The 23,388-nt window shown below is 41.7% G+C and overlaps 1 protein-coding gene across 1 annotated transcript; it reads right to left on the bottom strand.

The window, feature by feature from the left end:
- Positions 1-11,980: 11,980 nt before the first annotated feature.
- LOC149460407 (RNA-binding protein 12B-B-like) lies at positions 11,981-17,342 on the bottom strand. Its single transcript, XM_089679661.1, has 2 exons — positions 17,271-17,342; positions 11,981-14,108 (listed from the first exon to the last, which is right to left on the bottom strand). Exon 2 carries the CDS (start codon positions 14,087-14,089, stop codon positions 12,194-12,196), a length of 1,896 nt encoding a protein of 631 aa, XP_089535787.1. The 5' UTR covers positions 14,090-14,108; positions 17,271-17,342; the 3' UTR covers positions 11,981-12,193.
- Positions 17,343-23,388: the final 6,046 nt, after the last annotated feature.

Here is a 23,388-nt window from a genome sequence, read left to right as displayed (position 1 = left end):
TAACATATGGTCATCTATTAATTTACTGAGATTTTCAGTTAATGAACCATTTCATGAAATTATTGGTCTATCAGGGGGTGTTATAGGATCTTTATGTACCTTGGGTAAAGAATAGAATGTGGGAATACGAAGAAAACTTGTTCTCACAAATTCCCAATGTGTTTTTGTAATGACACCATTCAAGTAGGCCAAATCAATAAATTGATAGAATTCATCTTGGAATTTATGAATTATTGTAATGGAAATGGAGCGATACCACTCTTTATTTTGAAGGATTTTATAGCATTGTTAAATACGGTTTGTTATCCATGATCACTATATTACCTCCTTTATCAGAAGGTTTTATAGTGATATGGTTAGCTGCTAGATCCTGCAATGGAGACATATTGCCTTGAGAAGGGCGTATTTTCAATTGAATTATTTCCTTAATAATTTTTTGTGTAGTTTTTAAGATTAATTTTCTAGTGAATAATTGTCTATCTTTAATGGCTTCATATTTATCTATATTAGCATTGGGACAGAAACTGAGGCCCTTGATAAGGATCCCAATCTCATGTTCAGATAAATTATAGGTGGAAAGATTGATGACACTCAATTCATCGTCCCTGCTTAATGAACCAGGACATTTAGCCGTTAATTCCTGGGAGCTTTGCTTGAATTGGAGTGGATGTGGTTTGTTCTAAAAAAAAAACCTTTGTTATGTGTATGCAAAATATTCCCAGAAGTGTGTAAAACTGAATTTGAGGGGATTATATTTGTTGACATATGAGATGGATGGAGTAACAGTGGAATCATCACCACTTACATTACACCCTACATCCATAGGATCCCTATTCAAACCATTAAGAGGCACTTGTTCGGTAGTACGCTTCTTGGAGGATTGTTCAAACGGCCTATCACCTGGAGGACTTCTTTTCCCTTTCCGGGATTTCTTAAATCTGTTGGAATTCTGAGAAACAATGGAAAGATTAGATTAAGCCAAGGAAGATTCAGACTGAGTATGTAACATGGACAAGGGTGCTTAAAAAATGTTGCTGTAATGTTTGGCTTTAATTTGTTAGTGTATCTAAATCTGCTAGTACATCTAATACTACCCACCTCCCAGATAATACTGCTGCCCAAAATAGTTTGTGCTCCTTCATCCAGAGTGTAGGCACTCTAAAGGCCAATTGACATTATGCCCTGATCTGAATCGTGCAGGAGCATGCTGTGCATTACATGTCCAACAGAAGAGGAGGCCAGCCTTTAACTCCACACATTTCCTGGAACTAAATTCCATTTCTTCAGGAGAATAGATGAGTTATAGAATAATGTAAAAGCCATGATTCATGCCCTTTTAGGGTTTCCTATTTACACTCACCAGCCACTTTATTAGGTACATCTTGCTAGTACCAGGTTGGACCCCTTTTTGCCTTCAGAACTGCCTTAATTCTTTGTGGCATAGATTCAACAAGGTGTTGGAAACATTTCTCAGAGATTTTGGTCCATATTGACATGAGTTTCTGCTGCCTATCATCTCAAACCCGTCTGCCTGTTCTCTGACATCAAGGCATTTTCGTCTACACAAGTGCTGCTCATTGGATATTTTCTCTTTTTCTGACCATTCTCTGTAAACCCTAGAGATGGTTGTGCGTGAATCCAAGTAGATCTGCAGTTTTTGAAATACTCAGACCAGCCAGTCTGGCAGCAACAACCATGTCATATTCAAAGTCAAATAAATTCCCTTTCTTCCCCATTCTGATGCTTGTTTTTAACTTCAGAAAGTTGAGTTGCTGCAATGTGATTGCTTATCAATTTGTTTTACCAAACAATTGAACAGTTGTACCAAATAAAGTGGCCAGTGAGTGTATGTATGTACCTCCTAGATAGGTGCTGGGTTAAGTAGATTACGGTTGGTTTCTCTGCTCAACAGAACTGTTAGGAAAATCTAATTAGACTTTCTGGTTAATAGAGAGCTGCAACTGTTTAGTAGTGGCTGCTCAGTGTGTTCAAGTGCTGCTAGTACTGCCTCGATATCCAAGCAACCTAGGAACATTCTGCTTTTATAGGTTTAAATCATGCATAACACAGCATGAATATTAAGGCGACTCCCGCCAATTACAGAACAGTGGCCTGAAGGATGCTGGTGTTCATACATTGGACAGGATTGTACCAGGTCAGGGGAGTCCATGTTGCCTCCCCTGACACCTGCTGCCATGGGGCCTCAAGTGGGCGACCTGAGGGCCTGAAGTAAGAGTGACCTTGGTTCTTCTGTAAGCTGACTGAGTGGAGCTGTCTGCCAAAGATCTGTCTGGTATCACTGGGGGCTTAGTTTGAAAGATTGGAAAGTGGCTACCATTTTGGCCTTGCGAGTACAGACACTTGTCCACTACCAAGTTGCTACCTTACTACAAAAACTTACTAATGACCTACTAACTGCGAATACCAACAGCCATTACTCCATACTCATAGCTCTTTGACGCAGACCACCACCCAATCCTCTTCAATTAACTCCCTTGGCCTTCATGACTGCTTTCCTGGTTCTCCTACCCACCTCAGCACACCTAAAACTCTATCTCCTACGCTCTTCAGGCTTGAATGCTAGATTCCACAAAAATGTCCTAGCCTTATACTCAAACTGTATGGCTCAGGTTAAAGCGAATGGCTTGCTATCGGAAAAATTGTCCATACATAAAACAGCACTAGATAGGGTTGTCTCCTGTCCCCATTGATCTACATCTTGACATTGGAACCTTTTCTCCGCCTTATACAGGTACATCTCGATATCAAAGGTTTCCATTTTGCTAACGGAATATAAACTGGCCATTTATGCGGATGACATTATTGTTTCTAACAGAGCTTCACATTTCTCTTCCCAATCTCTTGGAGCAATTTGAAATTTTACCCTCTAATCTCTGCATAAACTATAGTAAGTCTTCAATTCTTAACCTAGCCCTTAGCCCTGCAGAGGTTCAAATGAAACTTTCCCTTTACATGGACAGATGATGCAATTACTTACCTTGTTATAGTTCTTCCAGCAGAAGTTACCCATCTTTTTTCTCTAAATTTTGCAACTCTTCTCACTCACATCCAAGGGGACTTGATGGCTCAGAATTTGAAATCACACTCTTGGTTTGCATGAATATTCTCCGTTTTCTCTACGTGATGCAGGTGGTCCCCATCTTTCTACCAAAAGCTATTTTCAATTCCTCCAGCGTTTGTTCCAGACCTTTATTTGGAATGGCAAACCTGCGCAAATAAGTCTCTTTTCTGTCTAGGCCGCAGTCTAAGGGAGGGATCAGTCTCCCCGACCTTCAAAAATATTATTAGGCGGGACAGTTGACTACAGTCATGCGCACTGGGTACATTTAGAACAAGCCTTCTTGGAGAAACCCTTGATGGGTGTACCCTACGCACTGTAAGCTTGCCAAAGACAGACCATCCATTGATCTCAGCCACTTTAATTCAGCATAGAGGTATTGGAAGCCCTGGGAGGGTATCAACTGGCCCAGGGAGGAGATGTTGATAGAATAGCAGGGTCCATTGGCCATTCGTGTGTTTGGCGAACACTCAGTGGGGTCATTTGCCGGGGCTGTTCGCCCACTGCGCCTCACAATGCACTGTACTCTGACAGTGCATTGTGATTGATTGGCCAAAGCAATTCACCCAATCACAGGTCAGGTGTAATGCTTTGGATAATCACAGCACAGTTGGGTGGAGCTAGTGGTGATGTCACTGCTAGCTCCGCCCCATTATTTATATCTGACCGACAAATGTCAGCGGCGGGTTTTATCTTATTTTGGCAAGTTAGCGGCGTGAGAACGCAGGTCGCCGTAATTGACGATGGATTACAACGATAAAACCATTTTTTAAAGGCAGGGGGAGGTGGTACAAAAGGTAATAGCTGTGGGGAATAATTTGATGGAAGTGTCCAAAGTACAGTTTTTAGGTATATGTGCAGTAGACTTCCCTGAATAACTTGAGTTTTCCATGGATCACCTAAATGTGGACAGTGTAAGAGCTAGCTGGTCATACTGGGGTAGGGAGTGCCAGAGGATGGTAGAAGTCCTGGAGGAGAGCATGTGCGAAGGGACCTAGAGAACAGCATGTCTTGGGAGGAGCAAAGAGGACAATTTGGGCGATATCTACAGATGAGGGTGATGTAGCTGGGTGCAGTGTTATAGATGGCTTTGTATGTTGTGGTTAGTATATTGAATATGTTTGGGCTAGTGGAAGCCAATGAAGAGATTGACAGATGGTGGCAGTAGCCATGGATCAGCAATTTGTATAAGTACAGCAGCAGCATTCATGATAGAGGGGTGGATAGCCTGTAACGGTAGACCAGTGAAGTGGGAGTTGTAGTAGTCAAGGCAGGGTATAACCAAGCACTGAATGTTGTTTTGTGGTGTTAGCTTGAGGTGGCAAGATATAGCCAGTGATTGAATGTGAGGCCCAAAGGAGAGGGTCTAGGATTACACCTTGCACCTTGGCATGTGTGGAGGGACCATTAGTTGTGCTGTTGATACCAATGGTAAAGGGGGGAGGGGAATCAGGGAGGAGCAAATTATACAAGCTCAGTTAAATTTGAGTAAATGGTGTGACATCCATACTAATGTAAAAAATAGTGGGGCGATTTATTTTAATTTTTTTTATATATTTATTGATGTGTGGACACATTAGGATGCTAGCAGCAGCTCTTGTAAGCTTTACGGAGTCAGGCAGTACAAGAGTTTTTTTTTTTTCTTTATCCATACTGATATGGTGCTCAGTAGATTTTGTTATATATGAAGCGATTGAGAGGGTGAGCTGGGGAGTGGAACAATAGATTAGGGCAGGGGTGGGCAACTGTAGCCCTCCAGCTGTTAGTGAACTACAAGCCCCATCATGCCTCTGCCTTTGGGATTCGTGCTTGTAACTCAGTTTTGCAATGCCTCATGGGACTTGTAGTTCTACAACAATTGGAGGGCCACAGTTGCCCACCCCTGGATTCAGAAGTGTTGATGCCCAACATGGTTCTCCACATCACCAGTCTCCTAGGTTACGCTGGGTGCAGGGTCAGTTCCTATCCTTCAGAAATCTGTACGCTGGGCCATTAGGATGGGGGCACCCGTGCTGCTATTGTCACCCCTTCAGTCTTCTGCCGGTGGTGTCGCTCACTACGTCCGAGTGCCTTTGTGATCTTGTGCAGGTGTGGTTTGGATTCAGTACAGTGATGCCCTCGTCTTCTGGATGCACCTGGCTACCTCACACTTGTGGTACAAAGACTCTGTACATGCGCAGTTTGGGATCCAGGTCATAGCACAGCCATGATGGAGACCAGCCACTTCTCCCTTACATATGGAAGTGTATAACATGCTTGTAGCCACCACTTGCATTGTGAGTGGCATAGATTTTTGGCTCGTTTTCTGGTCTACTAGGGTGCTTAACGAGTGGACTGCTCTTACATATTTGATCCCTTCACACCCCATTTTATCGCTCTGATGTTGCTTTTCAGATATATACTATATTATATAGAGTATTGGGATGCCTGCCTTTACAAACACAGGAACTTTAAAGTGTTACTAAACCTAGGACCCTGCATTCACTATATCTAGTCTCTCACAGTACATGGAAGTGCAATTATTTTAGTAAATACAAACTGCTAAATACCTTTTTTTCATCAGCAGTTACAGCAGTCTTGTGACTTCCACAGAGCACTGGTTAAAGCTTGCAGTTTTCTTTCTGCTCTAGGAGGATGCAAAACCCCTGACCCTGTGTTTGGTTGGCCCTGTGTTGATCACATGCATTCTCTAGCATTACAAACTAAACTGAGCATGTGCATGTGGCTACAGGTTCAGTCTTATCAGGTGGACATTTGAATAAGAGGAGGGGCAGAGAAACCCAGATCAAACGGCCTTTTACACAATGCAGAGGATTATCCCCTTAGGTTCCACAGTGAGTTTAACAAGCATGTTTTACTGCATATACAGACTGATATTACTGTTGTGGGTTTAGTAACACTTTATTAGCATCCCAGTCTTAGTCCATAGGGTTCAATATTGAGTTGGCCCGCCCTTTGCAGCTATAACCGCTTCAACTCTTCTGGGAAGGGTGTCCACAAGGTTTAGGAGTGTGTACATGGGAATGTTTGACCGTTCTTCCAGAAGCATTTTTGTGAGGGTAGGCAGTGATGTCGGAGAAGGCCTGACTTGTAGTCTCAGCTCTAATTCATCCCAAAGGTGTTCTTTTGGGTTGAGGTCAGGACTCTGTGTACTCACTCATCCATGTCTTTATGGACCTTGCTTTGTGCACTGGTCGTGTTGGAACAGCAAGGGACCATCTCAAAACTGTTCCCACAAAAGTTGAGCGCATGAAATAGTCCAACATGCCTTAGCATGCTGAACGCCTTAAAGAGTTCCCTTTACTGGAACCAAGGGGCCATGTCCAACCCCTTAAAAAGAACCCCACACCATAATCCACCCCCCTCTACCAAATTTTACACTTGGCAAAATACAGTCAGGCAAGTACCATTGCCCTAGCAACCACCAACCCGTCACATCCATCGCATTGCCGGACAGAGAACACTTCTCCAGTGGCGGCATGCTTTACACCATTGCATCCCAAGCTTTCTATTGCCCTTGGTGATGCAAGGCTTGGATGCAGCTGCTTGGCCATGGAAACAGATTCCATGAAGCTCTCTACGCCCTGTTGTGGTGCTAAACTGAGGGTCACACAGAGTTTGAAGGTTTTTAGCTATTGACTCTGCAGTCGGTGACTTATGCGCTGTGTGCTTCAGCATGCACTGACCCTGCTCTGCCATTTTACTTAGCCTACCACTTCGTGGGTGAGTTGCTGTTGTTACCAGTTGCTTCCACTTTCTAATACCACTGTTGACTGTGGAATATTTAGAAGGAAATTTCATGGATGGACTTATTGCACAGGTGGCAACCTATCACGGTACCACGCTTGAATAAACTGAGCTCCTGGGAGCAACCCATTCTTTCACAAATATTTGCAGAAGCAGTCTGTATGCCTAAGTGTTTGATTTTATACACCTGAGGCCATGAAGGTTATTGGAACACCTGAATCAAATGATTTGGAGGGGTGTCCCAATATTTTTGGCAATATAGTGTAGTTTACAACATACTTTGTAGTATTATTTTATTTCAGGTACTTGTATAATGCCGTCAATTTACGCAGCACTTTACATATATATATAGTACATTCACATCAGTCCCTAACCCTCAAGGAGCGTACAATCTATTATATTTTTATGTGGGTTTCCTCTCCCCTTCTGACAGATCTTTATTTTGAATACGTGGTAGGAGCAGTGACATCTAATTTAGGAAATCTCTCTGATATATAGATATCAAAGTACTTAACTCTGAGGTAGAGGCTGTTCATATGTAAATATATACCAAAAACCCTTTGATTGCCCTCGTTCTTTTTCTCTATGACCAGTGTTATTTATTCCTGTGTAAAGTGTTTACAGTACCATTAGGGAGCATTACGTGTCTTTATTTTTGTATACAAGCCTTGTCATTGGCCTCTCTGGGCTCAGCACTTGCCCAGTAGACAATGGATGGCAACATTTTCCAGTACTTTCGCTCAACCTTATCTTGTTTATGTACACTACTCAATAACATTAAAGGAACACTTTTTAATCAGAGTATAGCATCAAGACAGTTAAACTCCGGAAATATTGATCTGGTCAGTTAAGTAGCTGAGGGGGTTGTTAATCAGTTTCAGCTGCTTGGGTGGTAATGAAATTAACAACAGATGAACAAGGAGACAACCCCCAAAACAGGAATGGTTTTACCGATGAAGGCCACTGACATTTTTTCTGTGTCCACCAAACTTGACACTCCATTCTCTTGGGCAAACTTTGGACTGAGTTGCTCACTAAAAGGAATTATTCAGTTCTGTGTTGACTGAAGCCATGGAATGTGTGCAAAAGCTAATTTTTCCCCCGCATATTAGCCAAGGCCAACACAATGCTGCAACTTTATTTTTTTTATGCTTTAAATAAATCATTCCTAAACAAGTATTTAACCAATGTGAGGCAGAGTGAGCACATCTTTACAGCCTCTATAATACATGAATTTGAAAAGGAGACGCGTGTATCATATTTCCTGACAGACAAGGTGGGCTACCATTGCCAATCCCCTTTTGCAGATGCTAGTTATGCAGTCGGTACTCAGACCTGGTACAAGGATGCATAACTGTAAAATTAGAGTAAGAGACAGACATACTTTTATGCAGGTGTGTTCCAAGAAAGGGACACACTGATTTAAGCGATTAGCTTTTGGAGAATGGCAGACTCCATAATACTCAGGAAATGGTTTTTTAGATTACAGGAAAATGGTTGCATGCTTTAAGTTCCAACAATTACATGATCACACGGGAGGAATTTTTTTTATATATATATATATATATATAGTCAAGATAAATAAGATTCAAGTTCTTTATTTGAATTTTTCTTTAAGCATCTGTATCGTTACTTTATTATGTTAAGGTAAAGTTCTTTAAACCATCGACAACCATAGAATGGAATAGTAAGATTAGTAAGTGAAAACCAGGGTGATCCTGTTTACAACAGGGTACTTGGAACACATTCTTAGAAATCTTTACTTTTAAACTCAAGTTTAAAAAGCTTGTGCTTGAGTCATGCTGTAAAGGTTGTTCATACCACTTGTAACAGTGGAGCGGCTCAATCAGCAACAGGGAGGCATATGTACCTGTTTTTCACTTTTTAGTAGAAACCCTTTTAACCACCATAAAGGAATCTTCAAAAACAGCACAAGCATGAGAATCATATTGCTCCTATCAACTGAAGCAACTTGCTGGGTGTGAAACTTAGTCCATGTCATTTGAGCCGATTCCCCTGGAAGACCCCTGTTTAGGATAGCACTATAAGGCAGAGAAATTCAGGGAGAAAGAAACCTGCTTTAAATAAGCATTGGCATCCTTGTCAAAAATCAGTGCATGCCTTAAGACTTTAAAGTCTACATCTTTTCCTTTACCACTACCTATACTAAACTAGTACCAAGCAGTTCAACTTGCATATTTAATCCCAGAGTGAAAAAATACTGTGTTTTTAAGAATCCATAAATGTTCAGTTACTTTATTGATGGTACTCACTCTTGCCAGAATTCTTCACTAACACTAGGGTGTCTGAAAACCCTAGAAAGCACAAGCAAAGCCAAGGGAGATAGAAGCAATCATTAGCAACATACAGTAAAACACTGATATTCCACTATCGTGGAAAGGGGTGGGGATAGAAAAACTGTACCGATCCCACACTCTCGCATCTTTGAAGAATTGTCAGAGCATCACTTCCTCAATGCAGAGATAACTGCAGACAACCGCCTACACACTAGAAACAAGTGTGCTCCTAAACTATATTCCAAACAACTGAAAGCACAAAAAAAGTAGTGCATAAACCACAGAACTAGAATGTTTAGGCAATTTACATGTCAATAATTCACACAAACGTTGCACATTAGGTTGGCGACAGTGTTCCAGCTCACACTCAAAATTCTTTACCAGACCAAATCTCTGCCTAGAGGCCATCACACATAACCAAAGTTGATATTACTGGTGCCTATCAAGTAGGCTTCCTAGAACTGTGACACTGACACAGGCATTTCAGCGAAGTAATGCTCAGTTTGGATAGGTAACCATTTTACTCACTAATAGTAAAATGTAATTAATGTAGGGAAAAGAACCAACCAAATCTCCTTTTATGAGACCTTGCTGTAGGGATCCTGTGATGTCTGTCATATCCTCATCCTTTCCAGAAGCATAAGCCAACAGAAACCATAATTCTCCACAAAAGAATATTTCCCCAGTTCTTCAAATAAAACGTGCATTGTTTTTCCTCAGTCACTGAAACCAAATTGCTTTGAAAGGTGGAATTCACCACACCTTATATTGCCGTGAACTGGTGTTTGCAATCCTCCTTTTCCACAGTTGCCACTGTAGCCCATTTTGTTAGTCCAATCAGCACACACTACTTTCAGTCACTGGCTTTTTCTTTGGAAAAGTATCCATTTGTTGATACAACCATAAAAATTGCAGCAATGCTGAGATAATGGTCAAAGCTAAAAAAAAATCAGGATTTACTGAACACATCATACGCCTCACCGATTCCCTCAATATGCCCATTTAGCCATATATAACTGGCAACATCAGAACTGAGCAGTAACAAAGAAGCACGTGCACCCAGTGGTTAAAACAAATCACATGCCCTTCATCAACTCCCTCATCTTAAAAAAAAAAAAAAAATGATACATATATGAATCGATCTTAAAGCTGGTTGCAAAAACAAGTTGAAAAACAATCTCAAAACTAGGGCATTGTTGTGCATTTACTTGTTTCACGAATCATAATTACATATAAAATCAGATGAGAGAGTTCTTCCTCGTAAAGGAAATAGAACGAAAAACCTTCAAAGCAGATCACTATATATTGGAAAATGCAACAACTAAGATCAGAAATTAGTAACTGAAAAGTGGAAAGATGCCATCACAATCATTCTAAAGACAATTTTGTATCTTCAATCTTTTTGCTACACAACTAGAACCTGCATGCTTCGCAAAGCTTTCAATGCTATTTCTTCTAGGATATAAAAACATATGCAGACAGCTGATCAATTTCCCAACAAACCATGTAAAAAAAAAAAAAAAAAAAAAGGGGGGGGGGGGCACATTAAGATGGTCAAAGATCATCTTTTTGAGGCTCTGAACTTTGAAAATACAATGGACCTTTTTAATAACAGCAGCCATTACGTGGTGGTGTTCACAGTGGACTGTGGAAAGCATTTTGCCATTCCATGCCTGGTGAACTTGGATTTCTACTGAATTTACAAGTGATATTGTAACGAAAGAAAAAGAAAAAAAATTTCTTCCATAGTGGCTTTGTATGGCAGATTCTTTATATGTACAATAGCACCTGCTGACAAACCTTGTAAACCTTGGCTACAAAATGGTAAGGATTGTAATAGATATTACTTTTGCTTCCCCTGCCAAACTTTCTAGCAAGTTCCTCTTGACCAACAAAATCCAATGGTTTACAGCCTCGAATCATTTCTGGAGAACCTCTAAAATCCCCTTGACCATAAGCCACGTCCGACTGTCAAAAACCAAGAAACCACTCGCAGTAGATCACTATGTACTGAAAAATGATGACATCTGATATCAAGAATTGAAAAGTGGTAAAGATGCCTTTGCAACCATCCTAAAAACATGCCAAGACTCGAGTTGGTTTGTAAGTGAGAATTCCATAGTTGGTACCTTTCCAGATCTCTTGCTCACTATAACCTTAACAATAATTTTTTGCTACACAAAACAGAACCTTCACATATTGTAGCGTTTCAAGGCCTTCCATCGCTCGCCTAAAAATAAGAGCAGTCAACTAATCCTCAATTTCCTAACATACCCACCCCCCCAAAAGAGAAAAAAAAGGAGGGGGGGGGGCACATAGGATGGCCAAATAGATCACAATCTATGACATTTTAAATCTACAGCAAAATATAATTGTCCAATTAGAGCAATAAAAAGGTAGCCAAAAAATGATGTCTCACTGATGTTTAAATGAGCAACTACATGACCAAATAAACAGAAGTCAAACCATACCAAACCATTTGAGTCTCTCATATTTATATTTGAAATATGAACTCAAAGACCGGTTTCATTGTAGAAATTTCCAAAATTTCCTTTACTGGGTGAAACAATGTGGGCTTTCCAAGTGATGTTTTATTTTTACACTTTACTCAAAACTGTCCAATGTCTGGAGACTGGGGATGTGGGGCCTGTTGTATAAATACAAAAAAGGCAAAAATATGAAAAAAGAACCTGCATTCTCCCCAAACCTTTAAATGTAGCAAAGTAAAGATGCTGGCCTTTCAATTTCCAGACTTAAGTATATAAAAAAGTTCCAAAGTCTGTTTCAACTAAAGAGAAAGCCGTGCCTATAGATATTTTGCAATGGTGTCTTTGCAAATTAAATGCCCAGGCATAGATATGGACACAGAGAACACTTTAATCAAAAAGAGCATACAGCCAGATAGGTCAAACGTGTTCACTATATTTACAGATTATAAGAATATGGAATGCTCCGATCGTCAATTATGAAAAAATAAACCAAAACAAAAAACATCCACCTGTAAAAAACGGTCCAAAGTCTCAATGAAGAGTAACACAATGGATTACTGAAATATTCAAATCGCGCTTTTTTAACTTCTTGTCAAAGATAAACCGATTTTGCGTGCTCCAATGGGCCTGTCGTTAAGTTCATTAACAGCAGCCAAGGCCTCATCATAGCTGTTAAAATAGACTGTGGCAAGTCCTGATGCCATTCCATTCTCCTTATACTTGATTTTTACTGAATTATGGGCAACATCGTAACCATAGAAGAAATCTAAAATTTCTTCCCTAGTGACTTTGTATGGCAGATTCTTCAAACGTACAAGACCACCAGCTGGCTTGCCTTCAAAATCTTGGCCATGGATTGGTAAAGAATGATAGTAATCAATGTCACCTTGACCTCCCCTGTCAAACTTTCTAGCAAGTTGATCTCGACCAATAAAATCCAATGGGTTGGAGCCTTGAAACCTTTCTGGAGAACGTCTAAAATCTCCACGAGCACAAGCCAAATCATCATGCAAGGCATAAGTCCGTTCAACAGGTTCACGTAAACTGTACTCATCTCTGTACATTGGTGACTGGACCAAAACATTTTCCACTGGTTTATCAATAACAACTCCAAATTCCTTCATCTGTTCATCAGAAATACGTCTCAGAAGGACTTCTGTATCTAAGAATCGTTGGCGATTCAAACTTTCAGCAAGAAAAGCTTGCTGTTCAGTGGAAAACGTCACCAATGCCTCCCCAAGCCCGACTCCGTTGCTGTCAAAAAGCAAGAAAACATCATCTTCATGCACAGGAAATCCAGCCAAGAATCTCAGAACTTCAGCTTTGGTTACATCAAATGGAAAATTCCTCAGGTATACACATCTTTTAACTGGAGACTGGTCTCTACTTTGATAATCAGCAGAGAAATTCTCCACTTTAGGAGGAGATCGACTTTCATAGGATTCTATCATATCCAACATTTCTTTTCGAGGAATAGGATTTATAATAATTTGCCGACCAGTTAAATTGCTTTTGTTCATAGCTAGGCACTTTTCATATTGCCGCTCACTTCTTACCATGAGAAAGCCTTCTCTTGTTCTGTTCTGGTGCCTGTCAAGCAAGAACTTTACTTGTGAATCAGGAAGATCAAGCAAACCCAAAAAATTCTTAATATTTTGCTTCTCCACGTTATATGATAAATTCTTCAAGTGTATATAATACTGCTGATTTTGTGGTGATCTGGACCTTGACCTTTGTCTCCTTTGTTGTTTGGAATGCGGTCCACCTACATGACCACCATCAGCAATCCATTGCTCTTCAGATGTCTTCTTAAGAGAGATAAACCTTTCACCAATATATTCATTATCACGACTAAGGGCTGCAGTTGCATCCTTGGCACTTCCAAATTTCACATAGCCATTTCCACTTTTAAGCCCATTTTGACGCAATTGAAAGAGGACCTCATCCACATCTAGGCCAGCAAAAAACTTCCTGATATCTTCCTCTGTTGCACTGTATGGAAGCCCATACAAAAATACATAAACACTATCAGCATTTTGGGAAATTTTCACTTCTCTCCTGTCATACTTTGTTGGAAATGCTTCATTGTGTTTTGTACCACTGTTGTCCACTCCAGGTTCAGAGATGCTTTTGTCAAATTTTTTTTGGTTGACCCCTTTCTTTGCACCAAATGTATTATTACCTGGTGGTACTGCTGGATGCTTTCTGCTACCTCTACGACTCAATTCCAAAGTATTTTGCATTTCTGTCTTGCTGCTGAGAAAAAGCTGAACGTGTGAATTCTTGATAATACCACCAGTTCGACCCATAGCACGTCTGGCATCTTCATCTGTTGAAAATATAATGAAGGCTTCACCAAGTTTACCACCGATAATGTGCACACCTCCATCAGGGATATTCAGTTTAGAGAAGAAATGCCGAATATCAACTGAACCAGCATTACCAGGAAGCCCCTGTAGGCGGATCACTACTGCCATCCTGTAGAAGATTTTACACCTGCAAACAAAAAAACAAAAACAGCAATAATTAAACCGCTTGGTTTAAAATTAAGAGTTAAAGTACAGCTGCAGCTTAGATGGCCTCCCTACAAGTATTTTACTCATCTGTGTCCAATCCAGTGAGATATCTGGGAAAGCTACAGGGCCGCTTGACAAAACCCTCTCAGCTGAGCACACCTATGCGCTCTCCATTCAATCCTAGGGAGTTCACACCCCATGCTCCAGTTGAGTATGAACTCTCCATAGGAATGAAGGCATGCGTGAGCCCAGCTCAGAAGATTTTACCAAGCAGCTGAGGTTTTGTCAGCTATGTCGCTAGATCTGGAACAGCAAAGTAGGAGACTGTTAAGGGATTGGAGGGGGAGCTTCACTATTCAAGTGTATAAGGTGCAGTTAAACGTTAAACCGAAGTGTATTTCTACTTTTGCAGCCAAGTGGGAATAACTCCCACTTAAAAATGTTCCCATTTACTCAGCATAACTGAAGACTGTTGAAGACCATTTCTACTACCTTCACTAACACATGCGGCGTCTGTCCACACTGTATGAACTGTATGTAGCCTCAGCTCCAAACCCTACAGCACTGTATTCCCGCAGTGGTATAGGGCCCTCCCATCCCGCTCCTGGAACAAAATTGTGTTGGACTAAGGGCTCGTTCACACTAGGCTGTTTTGCCAACGCTTGCCAAACGCCCCTATAGCTTTTGGCAAGCGTTGGTCCGGCGTTTGCGGAGCGTTATTAACGCTCGGCAAACGCTCCGCAAACGCGGTTTAGCGGCGGTTGCTAGGCGTTTGCCGAGCGTTAATAACGCCCCACAAACGCCTATAATGCAGTTTGAGTGGTGTTACCGCTCCGCAAACGCGTCGCAACCGCACCGCAAACGCCGGCCGTTTGCGGAGCGGCACCATAGACGAGAATAGGAGGCTTCAAAGCCTCCTGACTCGTCCAGAGGCGTCCGTTTTGCCGCGACGCGATGCAAACGCTCCCGTTAGAACAGCACCATGTGCTGTAATGTGCAGAATTGGCAGAGGCGTTTGGGAAGCGGTAAAAACGCTTACCAAACGCCTCTCTACCGCCTGCACACAAGGCTAGTGTGAACGTAGCCTGAGGGATGCTCAGCCAGTTACAGGAAGCTTTGTGCTTTCTGAGTGAATACAAGGTGGGCAGATGATGTCACAATCTCCACCTCAGCCACTTACAGGAAAGCCTTCTATTCATTCATAAAATACAAAGGCTTTCTTGTGAATGTCTGAGCAGAACTCAGCCTCTATTTTATTCTGGGAGCTAGATGGGAAGTCCCCATTCCACTGCCGGAACACAGAGTTGTATACTGCATGTAGCTGAGGCTACACAGCACTGACAGCCACTACATGTGTTTGAAGGACATAGTTGGTTTGGATCAACTTGGTCCTAAAAAACTATGTAAAGATCACTGAAACATCAAGTGAGGCTTTAAGGACCCAACATCTAGCCTTGGCTTCCAGGTCTCTCATCACGTTACCAGCCCTGGACTTGCATTCCTCAGGGACATCAGGGAACACATTTTTGACTCTTTTCAACATGACATATCTTCACACGGCCAAAGGCTTGTGAAACTGCATTGACCGACACTTTTATTGTCATGGGCAAGAAATGGTGTTCTTTCAATCTGGACATTGATCACACTATAGTTAGTAGAGTCAATTTCAATTTATGTGTGTGCCAGAAACACAAGCACTGAAGTGCTAAAAGCAGCCAGGAAGTTAAAGCTGAACTCCAGGCAGATATAAAGCAAAACTTAAAGCAGCTCTGTAATCATTAAAGGAATATTAAACACTCCTAGAAAAAAATAAATGAGTACAATTTAGCAGCATACCTCATGTCACCACTGCTGCTTGTTCCCATTTTAGTGCAGTTTTAAAAGCATTACTAGCTTATAAATGTTTCCACCTAAAGGGTGTCTCCCTGAAGACACTGACATGCGAACTACTGCCTTGCATGTGGAACGTATTTGCAATAGGGGTCACTGCCTCCCAGTGCAGTGTTTCTGTGCCCTGCCATTGTTTGTGCAATAAGAGCTGGAGCTCTCTCTCCGACATGTGTAGTACTGTTCTTTGAAATTTAAGCACAGTACTGCTCATGCAATGGTCAGCGTCAACAGGCCCTACTGTGCAAGCACTGTAAAGTAACTGAATTGGACTTAGGGTGGTCGTAAACCTCAGACATGAAATATGAACAAAGCATAACCCTCTATAGTATGCACTCGTCTATATCCAGAGCACTAACTTTTAACTCTGTTTACAGTCTCCTTTCTCTGCTATTTTCATGAGAAACTTCAGACACGTTTTCCTGACACCAAGAGATAAACAGGTGACGGGGAGGGAGCTTCAGCATATAGCCTGTGATTGACAGACGTAGCTCTGTTCCTGTGTTTTGCTTAAAGGGGTGATGGGGGCAGGTGTCATCCCTTCCCTCCAATCAGCCTTCACTGAGTTCTGCAGTCTAACTTCAGCTCCCCACCACCTACATTCTGAAAGCTCAAACTGTATAAATTCTGCACTTTGAACTGATTTAGAGAAAATAAACAGGTACAACTTATATAGGAATATATATTTCATTTCAGTGTATCAGTCGAGGTCAGTCACTTCACTAGACATATGTAAGGGTTTACAACCACTTTAGCATTACCCTCTTGCAAGTCTACTGTATAGCAGAGTTCAGACATGGGTGGTGGAAGAAGCCAATCAGGTGTGCTACAGCGCAAAGCTGACACATAAGAGTGATGCATGAGCTCATCAGTCTACTACTTTTCCTTTTTCTGCCCAGTCACAAGATGGGGAGGAGACCTGCAAGTGAAAATGAAACTGCAACAGAGAAAGAAAAGGCCCACTCCCCCACAAGGCTAGGCTGTGCTGTTGGCAGAACAGCTCTCAAAATGTATTTTGTCTGTGTATTTAGTGGTCTGCCTGGAGTTCAGTGCTAAGTAAATTCTCTTAAAAGTGCAACTGTCCTGCTCTCGCGGAGCACGTCTATCACTCAGACTGGCAAGCCAAGCAATATCTAGATACTTACTCTGTAATTGGGCCCTACAAATCTGAAAAAAATACATTCATGAAATGACCACAAAGCAAGTCAGTGGAAACTAAGGAAAACTGCAATCATTGCACTAAACATGTACTCACAGAAAATGCACAATAGTTCCCCTTTAATTTCTTGAAGATTTTAACACTTTAAACTTAGCTGCGAAAAAAAAAAGTTTGTTAATTTAAAATTTAGATTTAAAGACATAGGAACAGTATAGGCTAAAATAAGGTTAATACAAAACAAATTGCTAACAATTCCTGTGGCAACACTACAGATCTGAAAAAATGTGGACCCTAAAGGCCAAGTTCATCTTTTGAATAAAATGACACTATCCAGTCAACAAGCCTCAATAAGTAAAAGAAAACTGAAGTCTTAAAGTCTAAAATAAATGCAATGCATGGGTCATTTGCAGCACCTCCAAAACTGCATATTCACACTCTTAACTCTGTAGCAGCTGAGATCAGCATTGTTGCGATGGTGAGGGGTGGGAAGAGAAAAAGCATTGTGTATGCGTGGGTTTTAACCACTTCCGCACCGCCCTATAGCAGAAATACTGCTACAGGGCAGCACAGATGTGCAAAATCATGTATATATACATGATTTTGCATGACCGGGTAGGGGGCGCACGTGAGTCATACTTGCGCCCTACCCACGCCCCCATTCGCAGCTATCACTGGGTCTCGGCTGGTAATTACTGACAATCACCGACGGGGAGGAGGGCCGCTTTGTTTACCAACAGTCCTCCTCCCTGTCAGTTTAGGCACACTGCTCTGGATGGCTGTGCACAGCCATCCAGGGCAGTGTGCTTACAGTGAAGCATACGCCCCCTAGTAAAACACTCCCAGCACAGTTAACCCTATGATCGCCTTCATGTTAACCCATTCCTGCCCAGTGCCATTAGCACAGTGTCAGTTTTTTGGGTTTTTTTAAAGCTCCGATCACTGTATTGGTGTCACTAGGGATGCCAGTGCCACCAAGTCAGTTTCCCCAGTGTCAGAATGCCCGCTGCAGTCCCGCTAAAGTCGCTGATCACCGGCATTAGTAGTAAAAAAAATAAATAAATAAATATTACAGTATCTATACCGCCATTTGTAAATGCTTTAACTTTAACGTAAACCAATTGATTTACACGTATTGGGATCTTTTTTTAAGCAAAGACATGTCGCAGAATACATTTGGCCTAAATTTTATGTCTTTTGTGCCGCCCTATAGTAAAAATACTGCTACAGGGCAGCACTGGTGCACTATATATACACATGCATACATACATAGGTGTCATCCTTTTTCCATATGGAGTACCACTTATATGTGGACAACTTTTATTCCAGTGTGCCACTATTTAGACATTTGTACAATCTTGGAGATGGCGCATGTGGCACCGTGCGACCTAACCGGCAAGGCTTCCCCCAACAGCTTGTAAATACCCATCTTAAAAAAGGGAAAAAGCCTGCTTGAGAAATGAGGATGTCATTCAGTTGCAGCACTGACTTATTTATCCTGACAGCAACAGGGTCTTGCTCTCAGAATACACATAAGTAGGTGTGGACAGTGCTGTTGGATGAGATATTTCATCCGCAGTTAAAAGAAAAAAAAGGAAGGAGCATATATGCTGAAGCATGGGGGCCTGGGGTGGCCAGTGGGTGGATGGCCCCTATGCTTCGGCATATATACAGTTGCAAGAAAAAGTATGTGAACCCCTTGAGATTACGTGGAGTTTTGCATGAATTGGGCATAAAATGTGCTCTGAACATCATCTAAGTCACAACAATAGAAGAACACAGTCTGCTGAACATAATACTACACAAACATTAGATGTTTCCATGGTTTAATTGCACATAACATGTAAACATTCACAGCGCAGGGAGGAAAAAGTATGTGAACCTTTGGACTTAACTGGTTGACCCTCCTTTGGCAGCAATAACCTCAACCAAACGTTTCCTGTAGTTGCAGATCAGACCTGCACAACGATCTGTAGTCATTTTGGACCACTCCTCTTCACAAAACTGTTTCAGTGTAGCAATATTCTTGGGATGTCTGGTGTGAATCGCTCTCTTAAGGTCATGCCACAGCATTTCAATCGGGTTGAGGTCAGGACTCTGACTGGGCCACTCCAGAAGGCATATTCTGTGCTGTTGCAGCCATTGTTTTGTTGAATGACTTGTATGCTTTGGGTCATTGTCCTGTTGCATCACCCATCCTCTGCGGAGCTTCAGTTGGCGGACAGATGGTCGTACATTTCCCTGCAAAATGTCTTGATAAACTCTGGAATTCATTTTCCCATCAATGACAACAATCCGTCCAGGCCCTGAGGCAAAGCAGCCCCAAACCATGATGCTCCCTCCGCCATGTTTCACAGTGGGGATGAGGTTTTGATGTTGGTGTGCTGTGCCTTTTTTTCTCCACACATAATGTGTGTTCTTCCCAAACAACTCAATCTTGGTTTCATCTGTCCACAGTATATTCTGCCAGTAGTGCTGTGGAACATCCAGGGGCTCTTTTGCAAACTTCAAACGTGCTGCAATCTTCTTTTTGGACAGCAATGGCTTCCTCCGTGGTGTCCTCCCATGTACTCCATTCTTGTTTAATGTTTTCCTTATTGTAGATGTGTCAACAAAAATGTTAGCATGTGCCAGAGATTTCTGTAGCTCTTTAGGTGACACTCTGGGATTCTTCTTTACCTCATGCAGCATTCTGCGCTGTGCTCTTGCAGTCATTTTTACAGGACGACCACGCCTAGGGAGAGTAGCAACAGAGCTAAACTTTCTCCATTTGTAGACAGTCTGTCTTACCGTGGACACATGAACATCAAGGCTCAAGGAGATACTTTTGTAACCCTTTCCAGCTTCATGCAAGTAAACAATTCTTGATGGTAGGTCTTCTGAAAGCTCTTTTCTGTGAGGCATGGTTCACATCAGACAGTGCTTCTTGAAACCAGTAAACCAAAAACAGGTGTCAGCAACACATCCAATATCATCACACCGATTGGAGTCAAGGTTGGCTCACTTCTGGCTCCAATTAGCTCTGGGAGAAGTCATTAAGCTAGGGCCTCACATACTTTTTCTTCCCTGCACTGTGAATGTTTACATGTTATGTGCAATTAAACCATGGCAACATCTAATGTTTGTGTAGTATTATGTTCAGCAGACTGTGTTCTTCTATTGTTGTGACTTACATGACGTTCAGAGCACATTTTATGCCCAATTCATGCAAAACTCCACGTAATCCCAAGGGGTTCACATACTTTTTCTTGCAACTGTATTTTTTGGCACATTGCCTGTGTGTCCACCATTAGAAGTGGGTGGATGCAGGGTGGTATATTCTAATGGTGGGCATACCACACACTTTTTCTGGCAGAGATTTCTTCTCTTTTCCCATTCAACCCACAGGCTGAATAACAAAAAAAAAAAACAGAACAAAAAAATTATGAAAAACATAAATAAAAAAGCACCCTCGCCCCCCCCCCCCCCCCCCACGCACACATTGAGCGTTGACCATGTACCAGTATGTAAACAGAGGTTGCACCATGCAATGTGAGGTATCGCCACATCAGATCAAGGGCAGCAATTCTAGCACTAGACCTCCTCTATAAATCTAAAATAGTGAAGCTTGTAAAGCGTTGCCAGTGAATATTAAAAATGTATGCAGTTTGATGCCATTGCGCGGGGCATGCAGTTTTAAAACATGTCATATTTGGTATCTATTTACTCAGCATACCATTTTTATTAGCGCTGATCGTTGTATTGGTGTCACTGGGGATGTCAGTTGCACCAAGTCAGTTCCCCCCCGTGTCAGAATGCCTGCTATAATTCGCTGATCGCCACCATTACTAGTAACCATAAAAAAAAAAAAAAAACCAATATATATATCTCCATTTGTAAACACTATAACTTTCACATAAACCAATTAATTTACACGTAGTAGGGTTTTTTTTCTGGTTTTTTTTTTAGCAAAGACATGTTGCAGAATACATTTTAACCTAAATCTGTGATGAAATTTGATTTTTTAAATTTTTTACTGGACATGTTTAATAGGAAAAAGACAAAAATTTCTCTCAAAATTGTCCTTTTTTTTTTTAGAACGCAAAAAAATGCACAGGCGATCAAATATCACTGAAAGAAAGCTAAATTTTTTTTGGGGAAAAAAACATTGTTTGGGTGCAGCATTGCATGACAGCGCAATTGTCAGTTAAAGTAACAGCGCTGTAATGGCCTGGTCAGGAAGGGGGGTAAATCCTCTGGAGGGCAAGTGGTTAAAGTATAACTAAAGGTGAAATTTTTTGTTAGTTTTGGATAGAGTGGAGAAGGATTAGACCATCTGTTTTTATCTCATTAGGGAGATTCACCCCCTCTCTTCGTCCTGTTTATAATCGAAAGTGAAAGTAAAAGAAAATCCCAAATTGTGGGTTGTCCCCAGGAAAAGTAAGAGGGGAAATCGTCTAATGTGGACATCTGGGGATCCCCAAGGAATTCCCTTAACCACTTGAGCCCCAGAGGATTTACCCCCCTTAATGACCAGGCCTTTTTTTGCTGTTTGGCGCTGCACTAATTCAAATGATAATTGCGCGGTCATGCAATGCTGTACCCAAACGAAATTTACGTCCTTTTTTTCACACAAATAGAGCTTTCTTTTGGTGGTATTTGATCACCTGTGCGCTTTTTATTTTTTGCGCTATAAACAAAAAAACCACAAAAAGTTTGAAAAAAAACAATATTTTCTACTTTCAGCTATAAAAAATATATAGTAAACTCAAAGTTAGTCATAAATTTAAGCCAAAATGTATTCTGCTACATGTTTTTGGTAAAAAAAATCCCAATAAGTGTATATTGATTGCTTTGTGTGAAAGTTATAGCGTCTACAAACTATGGTATAGATACTGTAATTTATGCCTTTTTTTGCTATACAGCGCTGCACTAACTCAAATGATAATTGCGCGGTCATGCAATGCTGCACCCAAACGAAAATTACGTCCTTTTTTTCACACAAATAGAGCTTTCTTTTGGTGGTATTTGTTCACCTGTGCGCTTTTTATTTTTTGCGCTATAAACAAAAAAACCACAAAAATTTTGAAAAAAAAACAATATTTTCTACTTTCAGCTATAAAAAATATATCGTAAACTCAAAGTTAGTCATAAATTTAAGCCAAAATGTATTCTGCTACATGTTTTTGGTAAAAAAAATCCCGTGCATTAGCGGGCAAACTGGCGCTATCTAGGAGGGGCGCTAACACTATCGGAAGTCACCAGTGACACTAATACAGTGATCAGTAAAAATCTGTTCACTGTAATCAATGACACTGGTGACAGGGCAGTGAAGGGGTTAACTGGGGGGGGGGGGGGGAGGGGGGCGATCAAGGGGTAAAATGGGATTTCTGGTGCACTAGCGGGCAAACTGGCACTATCTGGGAGGGGCGCTAACACTATCGGAAGTCGCCAGCGACACTTATACAGTGATCAGTAAAAATTGGTTCACTGATCAGTGACACTGGGTGACAGGGTGACAGGGCAGTGAAGGGTTTAACTGGAGGGGGGGGCGATCAAGGGGTTAAACGGGATTACTGGTGTACTGGCGGGCAATCTGGCGCTATCTGGGAGGGGCGCTAACTCTATCGGAAGTCGCCAGCGACACTGATACAGTGATCAGTAAAAATTGGTTCACTGATCAGTGACACTGGGTGACAGGGCAGTGAAGGGGTTAACTGGGGGGGGCGATCAAGGGGTTAAATGGGATTACTGGTGTACTGGCGGGCAAGCTGGCGCTATCTGGGAGGGGCGCAAACTCTATCGGAAGTCGCCAGCGACACTGATCAGTAAAAATCGCTTCACTGATCAGTAACACTGGTGACAGGGCAGTGAAGGGTTAACTGGAGGGGGGGCGATCAAGGGGTTAAATGTGTCCTAGAGTGTTCTAACTGTAGTGTAGTGCTTGTGTACTCACTTTTTGGATGTCTTCTTCTCTGTCTGGAACGAAATGTGTCCAGGCAGAGAAGAATGACATCATATCCTGCCCTGTGTATGTCAACACAGGACAGGATAGGACAGGGACCATCATGTGATTTCAGCCAGAAATCACTGGCTGAAATCTAATGATTGATCCCTCCTGGATCAAATAGTGTCACCCGTGGGTCGGCGGGAGCGCGCGCGCGCCCCTGCTGGCGAAAGTGTCGGGAGCGCGGAACCCGTTTTAAAACGTGGTTTTGCGCTCCACTGCCGCCCTGCA

The sequence above is a fragment of the Staurois parvus genome, unplaced genomic scaffold (genome assembly GCF_062004578.1).
Source record: "Staurois parvus isolate SC_StPar_1 unplaced genomic scaffold, SC_StPar_1.0 ptg000230l, whole genome shotgun sequence".
Taxonomy (NCBI): Eukaryota; Metazoa; Chordata; class Amphibia; order Anura; family Ranidae; genus Staurois; species Staurois parvus.
The sequence above is the reverse complement of the archived record's forward strand: the minus strand, read 5'-3'. Positions and strand labels throughout refer to the sequence as shown.

Excerpts from the sequence above, each read along its gene's own strand:
- LOC149460407 (XM_089679661.1), bottom strand. The coding sequence starts at position 14,089 with ATGGCAGTAGTGATCCGCCTACAGGGGCTTCCTGGTAATGCTGGTTCA.